Source organism: Mus pahari, chromosome 3 (assembly GCF_900095145.1).
Source record: "Mus pahari chromosome 3, PAHARI_EIJ_v1.1, whole genome shotgun sequence".
In the NCBI taxonomy this organism is placed as follows: Eukaryota; Metazoa; Chordata; class Mammalia; order Rodentia; family Muridae; genus Mus; species Mus pahari.
The window spans coordinates 102,935,535-102,946,889 of record NC_034592.1 but is presented as its reverse complement, the minus strand read 5'-3'; the positions used below and the strand labels follow the sequence as shown (position 1 = coordinate 102,946,889).

Here is an 11,355-nt window from a genome sequence, read left to right as displayed (position 1 = left end):
TCACATGGCTAGGCGGGGCTTGCAGTATCCTGGTGCTAACAAGTTCAGTTGTTAGGACCTGAATTCTAGACCTAGAACTCAACCTTCAAAAGCCACGTGTGGTTTAAGGCACGTATACTGGAAAGGCTGGAAAGGCAGAAGCACACAGGCTTGGGAATCAGGGCTAATCTAGCCTAGTTTCCAGTAAGAAACCCAGTCTGGGTGGGAAGCCTCAAAATACAGATCTTTAATCCCAGCACTCAGGTGGCAGAGGCCAGCCTAGTCTATAGTGTGAGTTCCAGGATAACTAAGGCTACACAGAAAAACCCTGGCTTGAAAAAACAAAACACAAACAAAAAATAAAGTTGTTTTTCCTAAGCATCATTTGAATGTGCCAGCCTAACAGTGACAGAGCTCAGCAATCTCATCTGTGTCCTGTGTTTTTGGTCGTCAAATCCCCTGCTCTGGTCTGTCCTTATTCCCCTGTCCTCTGCTCTGTCCTCATCCTGTGGTGGTGTCTGTTGTAGGTGGCCACAAACAGTCGAGTTTACTTGTTTGATATCTTCCTTCTGGGAAGCCGTGCTTTCAATAATGGACTTCAGATGATCTTAGAAGACAAGAGAATCTTAAAGGTGAGTGTAGATGCTGACTCCTGTGTAATGAGGTTAGTGGCCAGGGTCTAATAACTCTGTCCCCTCTTCTGACCCCTAGGTTATCCACGATTGTCGCTGGCTCTCTGACTGCTTGTCTCATCAGTATGGAATCATGCTGAACAATGTCTTTGATACACAGGTATGACGGGAATGCAGGAGTCAGGGTACACAGGTATGATGGGAATGCAGGAGTCAGGGTACACAGGTAAGATGGGAATGCAGGAGTCAGGGCAGCACACGTGGTTCCTGTGCCAGGTTGGGTGATACATGTCTTTCCTCCTAGAAGAGAAGCAGAGGCAAGGGGATCTCTGTGAGTTCAAGGCTAGCTTGGTCTACACAGAGACCTCTACATCATCCAGTGCTATAGAGGGAGACCCTAAAATCAAGAAAAATGAGCCTATTTGTCCTGGTGCCCATTCCTGCCAGTTTCCCATGTGAATTATGTGTATAACTTGTGAGAACATTTGGTGAGCTATAAAAATTATATGGAAAAGTTAGAATCATTGACGAGAAAGCCATTTCTTTTTGCTTTAAAATTGTAAGAGTAAGAAGGGAGGTGGGTGCGCCATGATATTCAGAAACTTAAGAAACTGACTTAATATGAAATGAAATGAATAAGCACATCTTTTCTTTAACGTGTGTTTACCTCAGGATGTAGGTTGCTGAAGCTGTTATGCTCCTCCTTAAAAGAAAAACCTACTATGGGGCTAGCAAGATGGCTTAGTGGTTAAGAGCACTTACTGATCTTATGGAGGACCTGAGCTTTGTTCCCAGCACATATGTATCCATCAGTAGCTCCAGCTCCAAGGAACTGATGCCCTTTTCTGACTTCTGTGGCACTAGGCATACATGTTACACATCAGGCAAACACACATGTAAAACAAAGTTATTTATTTATTTATTTATTTATTTATTTATTTATTTTGGTTTTTTGAGACAGGGTTTCTCTGTGTAGCCCTGGCTGTCCTGGAACTTACTCTGTATACCAGGCTGGCCTTGAACTCAGAAATCTGCCTGCCTCTGCCTCCCAAGTGAAATTGTTTCTTTTTTCTTTTTTTTTTTTTAAGATTTATTTATTTATTGTGTGTAAGTACACTGTAGCTGACTTCAGACACTCCAGAGGAGGGCATCAGATCTTGTTACGGATGGTTGTGAGCCACCATGTGGTTGCTGGGATTTGAACTCCGGACCTTCGGAAGAGCAGTCGGGTGCTCTTACCCACTAGCCTGCCTCTGCCTCCCAAGTGCTGGGATTAAAGGCGTGCGCCACACCCGGCTTAAAACAGGGTGTCTTAGTTAGGGTTTTACTGCTGTGAAGAGAAATGATCACAACAACTCTTATAAAGGAAAACATGTAATTGGGGCTGGCTTGCATTTCAGAGGTTTAGTCCATTATCGTCACGGTGAGAAACATGGGAGCATGCAGGCAGACACGGTGCTGGAAGAGAAGCTGAGAGTTAGTTCTGCATCTTGATCTGCAGGCAGCAGAAGGAAACTACCATCCTGGGGATAGTTTGAGCATATATTAGACCTCAAAGTCAGCTGCACAGTGACACATTTCCTCTAACAAGGCCACACTTACCCCAGCACAGCCACATCTCCTAATGGTGCCACTCCTTGTAGGCCAAGGATTCAAACACATGAATCTGTGGGGGCCAAACCTGTTCAGATCACTGCACAGGGCCTCAAGTAGCCCTGACCCCAAATTATATGTAGCTAAAGATGACCTTGAACTACTAACTTTTCATCTCCTGTGTGTGTTGCAGTTTTCAGTTGAGTAGCCACTTACATGCATCGGCTTGTGGCTCATTTCTCCATCCTCAAAGTATGTCTTCTGTACGTAGCAAGCTGGAAGACTCAGGATCACAAGGCAAGGGGATTCAGAATTTCAAGGCTAGCCTCGGCTACATAGTGAGGCCAAGGCAAGCCTAGACTTCATAAAGCCCTGTCTCAAAAATATATGTGTGGCACGCGTGTGCATGTGCACACACACACACACATACATATATATGGAATGCATGGCTACATAAATGGTTCAGCAGTTAAAAATGTTTGATGTAGCTGGGCATGGTGGCACATACCTTTAATCCCAGCACTTGGGAGGCAGAGGCAGGCGGATTTCTGAGTTCGAGGCCAGCCTGGTCTACATTGTGAGTACCAGGACAGCCAGGGCTACACAGAAAAACCCTGTCTCGAAAAATCAAAAAAAAAATGTTTGATGTATAATGATGAGGATTGGAGTTTAGATCCCAGTACCCACATAACAAGCTGAGTGTCCCTGTAAACACCTGTAACCTCAGCTCTGAGAGAGGCAGAAACACCAAGCCCCAGGTTCAGAAAGAGACTCTGCCCCAAAAGAATAGGCAGAGAGTGACAGAGGATGACTCCCAGTGTCCTTCTGGCTTTCATTTGCACATAGATGCATACATCTGTGCATGTGTGTGCATGCAGTAACATAGACACATACATATGCTTCTCTTGCAAAGGATCTAAGTTTGGTTCCTAGCAACCACATGCTTGCCAATTCCAGTTCCAGAGGATCTGGTGCCCTCTTTCATATACATGAAATAAAGATAGATACATATCTAAAAAATAAGACTGGGGGGCTGGTGAGATGGCTCAGCGGGTAAGAGCACCCGACTGCTCTTCCGAAGGTCCTGAGTTCAAATCCCAGCAACCACATGGTGGCTCACAACCATCTGTAACGAGATCTGACTCCCTCTTCTGGTGTGTCTGAAGACAGCTACAGTGTACTTACATATAATAAATAAATAAATCTTTAAAAAAAAATAAGACTGGGTGCTAGGCGTGGTGGCACACGCCTTTAATCGCAGCACTTGGGAGGCAGAGGCAGGCAAACGTCTGTGAGCTCAAGGCCATTCTGGTCTCCAGAGCAAGTTCCAGAGCAGACGGGGTACACACAAACACTGTCTCAAAAAACACATAAACAGGGGCTGATGAGATGGCTGGTGAGAGGTGACTGCTCTTCCGAAGGTCCTGAGTTCAAATCCCAGCAACCACATGGTGGCTCACAACCATCCTTAACGAGATCTGGCACCCTCTTCTGGAGTGTCTGAAGACAGCTACAGTGTACTTACATATAATAAATAAATAAATCTTTAAGAAAAAGCACATAAACAAACAAAAAAATGAAACAGAAGGAAGAGAGAGAGAGAGAGCAAGCAAGCTTTTTTTTTCTGTACAAAGACAAAAATGTCACACCACAGACTGGCCTCAAAGTGAGGATGACTTGAAGTCCTGATCCTCCTGCCTGCACCTTCCGAACACTAGGATCACTGGCAAGCTCTACCATGCCCAGTGTAGGCATAGCTATATTGGGTCATTATTTAGCCTGTAGCATCCGGGTAAATATTCAGTGCAGGTTTTCTTAAGTCTTTCTATCTGTGCCATGTGTGAGTATTGTGTACTGGGTGCAGGTGCAGGCACAGAGGCACCAAGTGCACACGTGGAGGTCAGGACTGGTCATGGGTACTGCTCTCTCCTTCTCAACAGTCTCCTGCTGTTCACTGCATACAGCGGCCCGGCTGGCCTGTGAGGCTCCCGTCTCTGCCCTAGGAGTCCAGGGATTACGGTGCTGCTGCCATGACTTGCTTTATGTGGTCGCTGGAGCTCTGATTCAGATCCTCATGAGAGACTGGCATGTGCTTTACTCACTGAGCCTCTCCCCAGCCCACTATTGCAATTATCAGTGTTATTCATGGGGACTGGAGAGATGGCTCAGCAGTTAAGAGCACTGACTGCTCTTCCAGAGGTCCTGAGTTCAAATCCCAGCAACCACATGGTGGCTCACAACCATCTGTAATGAGATCAGATGCCCTCTTCTGGTGTGTCTGAGGACAGCTACAGTGTACTTACATATAATAATAAATAAATCTTTAAGAAGAATCAGTATTGTTCATGTTCCTTACCCAAATGTGCCAGAGTGGCTGTAAGTGTGAACAGCCCTGCGTGGGCAGCTCTGCTGCTGCCTCTCCCGCCTGCTGCCTCCTTGCTGTGAGTTCAGTAAACTTGCCCTTCTATTCCAAAGAGAAGAATTCTTTCTTTGTTTTCCCATGCTCCAAAGGTACCAAAGTATAATAACTGTAAGGCAGCCAAACAAGAAAAGAAAATAGATAATACAGAGTTGGGTTATCACCTAAATTTTTTATTATTTTCTTATCAATATATGGTGATTGACCTACTTTAAATTTACCTATAGCATCCATGGGATAATGGTATTTAAAGATCCTCTCTCTCTCTCTCTCTCTCTCTCTCTCTCTCTCTCTCTCTCTCTCTCNCACACACACACACACACACACACACGCACGCACGCACACACACACACACCCCTCATGTAGTCCAGGCTGACCTCAAATTCCCCATGTCTTAGATAATGATCCATGATCGTCTTGCCCCCGCCTACAGAAAACCTAGCTTTTGCCAGGGTGGAGCCCAGGGCCTGGGGATACTAGGTAGCATGGGACCAGCATAGCTACAGCTCATCCTTACAGATGAGTACAGCTCATCCCTTACAGATGAGTTCTCTCCGAATACCTCTGATGTGAGGTCCTTATCTGTGTATTACCTAATCCTCTTTTGTTGTTGTGTGATTATTTTCTGTTCCATACCTCAGGTAGCTGACGTCCTTCAGTTTTCTATGGAAACGGGTGGCTTTCTTCCAAACTGTATCAGTACTTTGCAGGAGAGTTTAATCAGACACCTTAAAGTTGCTCCCAAATACCTTTTCTTTTTAGAAGAGAGACAGAAACGTATTCAGGTAAGTATTGAAACGTGTGTCACTAAATTTCAGGTGTGTTCTGCACAGAACTGTTAGCCTGTTGGATAGAGAAGTAATGAGCTTTGCTGGTTTTAGATGTGACCAGCGAGGCGCAGTCTTTGGTTTCAAGTGGACAGAAGCCAGGGTCCAGATTTGTACCCTGGAACCAAAATCACTCTCAATATCAACTTCCCTGAGTGTAATATCTTTCCTTACACGCAGGCCTGGGTTGCAGCACATTTCAGTTTGCTCCAGCATTTTTCCTTCAGTGCTGCTGGGGGTTGAACTCGGGACTTTGTTTATGGCAAGCAATTGCCCTACGGCTGAGCTATTCCCCTAGCCCTCCCTGCAACTTTTGGGGTTTTCTGGCACTGGCAAGGAAACCTAGGATCCTAGACACAATGGGCAAGCTCTAGGACAGCTTGCTCACTCCACCTGGAACAAAAAACCCTGATACACCAGCCTCTCTCCCAGCCCTGCTGTTCTCTAACTCACAGGCACTGCATGTTGGGTGGGGGTGGGGCACTGCACTGCTCAGAAAGCCACAGATAGGTTGAAATAGAAAGCAATGGAAGAAAATAACAGTGTTTTGAGTTAAGCAACTAGAAACAGTCATTTTTCTTAAAATTTTTACTTTTTTGTTTTGTTTTTTTCTTTTGGTTTTTTGAGACAGGGTTTCTCTGTGTAGCCCTGGATGTCCTGGAACTCACTCTGTAGGCCAGGCTGGTCTCAAACTCAGATCTGCCACTGTCTCCTGAGTGCTGAGTTTAAAGACACATACCACCTCCGCCCAGCTAAATTTTACTTAGTATTAATTAAAAATTATTTTGCTGTCTCTAGGAAAATCCAGAAATATGGTTGACAAGACCTCTTCCACCCTCTTTATTGAAAATCTTGGCCCTGGAAACAACCTACCTGCTTCCACTTCGATTGGTGCTCCTGGATGAGGTGATGTCAGACTTAACCACACTGGTGGATGGGTACCTGAACACCTACCGGGAGGGTTCTGCAGACCGGCTTGCAGGCACAGAGGTGGGTGCCGCTTTCTGTGGGTATGTTTGCTGCCTCTTCCTCACCTTGAACACGGTGATACCCACTGTTTCTGGGAGCTCGCTTGTGTGGTTATGTGTTTGCAGAACTAGAGATCAAGCCTGGGACTCACATGTTCTCAACGCTCTCTGCCAGTAGACTACATGCACAGACCTCTCTAGATTTTTGTTTCAAGCAAAGGTCTGACGGAGTTATCTAGGATGGCCTTGATGTCTGTCCTGCCTCCTTCTTGAGTGAGCATCTGGGATTACAGTCTTGTGATAACCAGATTTGACTGTGATACCCACTCTTCACGACAAATAAAGCAGCTGTTGTGGGACAGCCTTATGGTGAATCATTTTTCCTCCCAACACAGACTGATAGATCCCAAGTGTTCCTCAAGCTTGCTGTGTAACTGAAGGTGACCTTGAGTTCCTGATCCTCTTCCCTCACATGCCCAGTGCTGGGCTGCAGGCACGTGCCACCATACCCTGTTGCTGTAATGGCACATATCTAACTCAGGGCTTCATTCATGCTGGGCAAGTGTAATGCCAACTGAGCTACAATCTAGATCACTTTATCTTTTAAAAAATATTTGACCGGGCATTGGTGGCACACGCCTTTAATCCCAGCACTTGGGAGGCAGAGGCAGGCGGAATCCCAGCACTTGGGAGGCAGAGGCAGGCGGATTTCTGAGTTTGAGGCCAGCCTGGTCTACAGAGTGAGTTCCAGGACAGCCAGGGCTATACAGAGAAACCCTGTCTCAAAAAACCATATATATATATAATATATATATATACATATATATATATATGTATATATATATATTATATATATATATTTGTGTGTGTGTTTGTGTGTGTGTATGTGTGTGGTATGGATGAAGGCCAGTAGAAGGCACCAGATCCCCAGAAATTGAAGTTATGGATGGTTGTGAGCCACCATGAGCATGCTGAGGACCAAACCCTGGGCCTCCAGAAGAGCAGCCAGTGCTCTTAACCAATGGGTCTTTCTCAAGCTCCTTGTTTTGTTTTTGAGACAAAGCCTTATAGACCTGAGGACCTGAGATTGACCCTGAACTTGCTATACATCTACAGATAATCTAAACTCATGAGCCTCCTGCCTCCACCTCTCAACAACATATACCACTATGCTGAGCTTAATACTGTGTGTGTGTGTGTGTGTGTGTGTGTGTGTGTGTGTGTCTGTCTGTCTGTCTGTCTGTCTGTCTGTCTGTCTCCAGAGCAGCTGTGCATCTGCATGTGTACCGGTGTGTGGAGTACTAGTCTGTGCTTGAGGTCATGGTGGGCAGACATCAACATATATTTTCTTTCATTGATCTCCACTTTACTTTTTAAAAAATGACTTACAATTCTGTACTTACTTATTCATTCATTTATTTGTTTTGCACGAATACGTGGGTTTTCCGGGGTTGGTTCTCTCCTTCCACGTTGTGGGTCCTGAGACCATCAAGCTTGGTAGCAAGCACATTGATTCACTGCGCTACATCAGCCCTCCCCAGATTATTTTTTTGAATTGGGTTCTCTCGCTAAACCTGAAGTTCACCCCTTCGGCTAGGTGGTCTGACCAGTGAGCCCCCAGGATCTGTCTCCAGCACACCTGGCTTTTCTGTGGATGCTGGAGATCCAGGTCTTCATACACTCATAGCCAGCTCCTTAACCACTGAGCCATCTTCCCAGCCGTTAACACATTCTTTACTTCAATATTTCTGTAATGAAGAAAGAAAGAAAGGTTCATTAAGGTTCAGTAAAGCAATGATATACACATATAGCCCTTAGAGGTGCCAATATGGGACAATCATTATGACAGATCCTTATATTAAAAATAATAAGATAGTAGAGCTAGGGATGTGCCTAATTGGAAGAGTTCTCACCTAGTATGTATAAAGTCCTATGTTTGACCCCTACAACCATATAAACTAGGCATGGGGGACTCACACCTGTAACCCCTGCACACAGGAAGATCATCTGGTACTACATGGTGAATTCTATGTCAGCCTGAGCTACATGAGTCCCTGTTCTAAAACAGCAAAAAATCTCCCCCTGAATATGTGCCTATACTAAAGCAGCATGCCTGTATTTCTTTAGTCCTCAGGAGGCTGAGGCCAGGGCATGGTGAGTTCCAGACAAGCATGGGCTATATAGTATGTTTAATATCATTGTGGATTCCATGATTAAATCCTTCCCCCTAAAAAAGTACTGAAAAAATAAAGTTATAGAAATTCCTATTTGGGAAGGGGATTGACATGTAATCTAGAACTTCAGATGTAGTCAGTGGTAGATTACTTGTCTACCTTGTACAGAGCCTAGGTGGGGTCCCAGTCACCACATATAGAATCATTTAGTACAGACAATCATTTACTAAGGTGCACATGTGAGTGCACACCACACACACACACACACACACACACACACACACACACACACCAGAGCTGTGTACCTGGATATTACTTTTCAGCTTTTCAGAGGGTGCACCATCTAAGCCAAATGAAGCCAGACTGGGAAAGTCACATTTTCTATATTTACACACACACATATGTAAATATTTAATTTTGTTAAATACTTAAATTATTCAAAAACAGTACAATCAAAAATTTTAAATAGTAATTATATAGAAAACACTAGAGGGCACTACAGGAGCACATTTGAATAAATTCATTTGCCTGTCCTGAGGGATTTTAGGGATCACGCTAAGATCTTTGTAAACCTGAGGTTTTTTGCTTCCCTAGCCTGCATGTATGGAGCTGCCAGCAGAGCTTCTTCAACTCCAGGACTTCCAGAAACAGCGCAGAGAGCGAGCTGCGAAGGAGTACAGAGTGAACGCACGGGGCCTCCTCATAAGGACGCTGCTGCACCCAAAGGAGCCGGCGGCTTGCACAGCAGGGAAGGAGGAGCGAGTCCAGGGTTTTTTATTTTGTAAGACGTCTGATGTAGACCAAGTTCCACGCTTTTTATGTCCCGAATCTCATAAGGATGAGAAGTTTTTGGATAAAGAATCTAAACAAACCACAGCGATGTCCCAAATTGTGCCCCCCAGGAAGGAAGGCGAAGCCCATGAGGACTCTAAGAACAAGCTGGGGTGCTGGGAGTCAGCGGGGCCAGAAGACCCAAGAGCCCAGAACGCCCACCCCCTGCCTCCCACGCGGGCATCTCAGTCCCAGTTTTCTTTGAAAGAGAAGATAGAGCAGTTGATGTGGGTGGGAAGTAAGGGAGCTTTAACAAGCCCAAGTGAAGGCGCTTTGGTGTCTCAGGAAACCTGGGAGGCGCCAAGTGACACCTTCCATCTTCCTGAAAACGCTGAGGTTTCTACTCTTCCTCCCTGTCCAGCCCTGGAGAAGACAGATTCGTGGATAAGTCCATCTTTAAGTCTGTTTTAGCCCAACAGAGGCCCTGGGAGTTTCTCACGGGGAGGGGGCTGGGCAGGTTGCTTAGGTTTCAGCCACAGGCTTCTGGAAACATGGTGGCCTTAGGCTTAGTGCTGAACCCTGCTGTCTGCACTAGAGGGGGCCTAAGAAGAGCAGTAATTGGTGAGGTCAAACGTGCCATTCGTCAGTGTATGAGGATGTCTCATCTTTAGCTTGGGCTCAGTGTCTGGAAGAATCTGGTTTAGGAATGCTGTAGGGCCGCTCTTGTGGGTGGCAGAGAGCTGGGGCAGCTGCACAGACCCCCGGTTCAGTCTGTGACACCACCAGAAAAGAAAAGCTGTGGGGTTTTATCTGTTTGGGTTTGTTTCCTTTTGCTCTTAGATTGACATAGATCTAAACACCCCTTCCTTCCATACAGGTTAGAAATGTATTCTGTCAACTTCACAAGTACTGATCTTCCTTAAGACCGTCAACTGTGAACTGTGAACTTTTGTGTATCCTAGCAGGGGCAGGGAACGGGTGATGTCACTGTAGAGGGCATTTGCTCAACTTTCTTTATATTTCATTCATCTTAAGAGAGCAGGGTGCTAGCTTCTTTGTTGTTATTTCCTTCTAGTAAATGTAAAATTTGAGTTCATTGTACTTGCCTAGAGGTGTTACACTGAGAGAGACTGACAGACAGACAGACAGACAGAGACAGACAGCAGCCTGAAACGAGGGCGTATGTGGGGCGCTTGCAATCAATAAACCTGCTTTGGCCTCAGATCATCTCTTTATCTCTTTTTTGAGTGAATATAAAGATTTTAGGGTGATATCTGAACTTTTTTTTTAAAGAATTATTTACTTATTTTATGTATATGAATACACTGTAGCTGTCTTCAGACACACCAGAAGAGGGTGTTAGATCTCATTACAGATAGTTGTGAGCCACCATGTGGTAACTGGGATTTGAACTCCTGACCTCTAGAAGAGCAGTCAGTGCTCTTAACCACTGAGCCATCTCTCCAGCCCATATCTGAACTTGTAGGTCTAGAGTCTTGTTTAGAAATCTGCATTCTACCTAGATACAGTGATGCACACCTCTAGGCCAGCACTCAAGAGGTTAGACAGGGATGGATGGGCCTTTGAGGCCAACTTAGGCCTCAATCTCCAGTTACAGGACTGTCAGTGCACCTTGGGGATGCAGGGACAGTCCAGGATTACCATTGGACAACCAATTGTTTTATGAGTGTCTCAGATTTCCAGAACCAAAGCAGGACATAGTGTCCATCCCTGTAATCCTAGCTCTCTCTTGAGAGGGTAAAGCAGGAGAATCCAAAACTCAAGGTCATTCTCAGCTGTGTACTGAGTTCAAAGCCTACCTGGGCACAGGAGACCTAGTTCAAAAATCAAACTAAATGAACTACTCTTAAATGAAAAGTGACTTTATTTTTTTAAAGATTTATTTATGTATATGAGTACACTGTAGCTGTACAGATAGTTGTGAGCCATCATGTGGTTGCTAGGAATTGAACTCAGGACCTCTGCTCACTC

General features: G+C 45.2%; 1 protein-coding gene across 1 annotated transcript in view; it reads left to right on the top strand.

Annotated features, from left to right (window-relative positions):
• Positions 1-9,834, top strand: part of Exd1 (exonuclease 3'-5' domain containing 1) — a 29,530-nt gene extending 19,696 nt beyond the window's left edge. Inside the window, exons 6-10 of the mRNA XM_021192772.1 lie at positions 507-611; positions 691-771; positions 5,265-5,408; positions 6,249-6,440; positions 9,187-9,834. Coding sequence (XP_021048431.1) covers positions 507-611; positions 691-771; positions 5,265-5,408; positions 6,249-6,440; positions 9,187-9,834 — 1,170 coding nt within the window. The remainder of the gene's footprint in view (positions 1-506; positions 612-690; positions 772-5,264; positions 5,409-6,248; positions 6,441-9,186) is intronic.
• Positions 9,835-11,355: the final 1,521 nt, after the last annotated feature.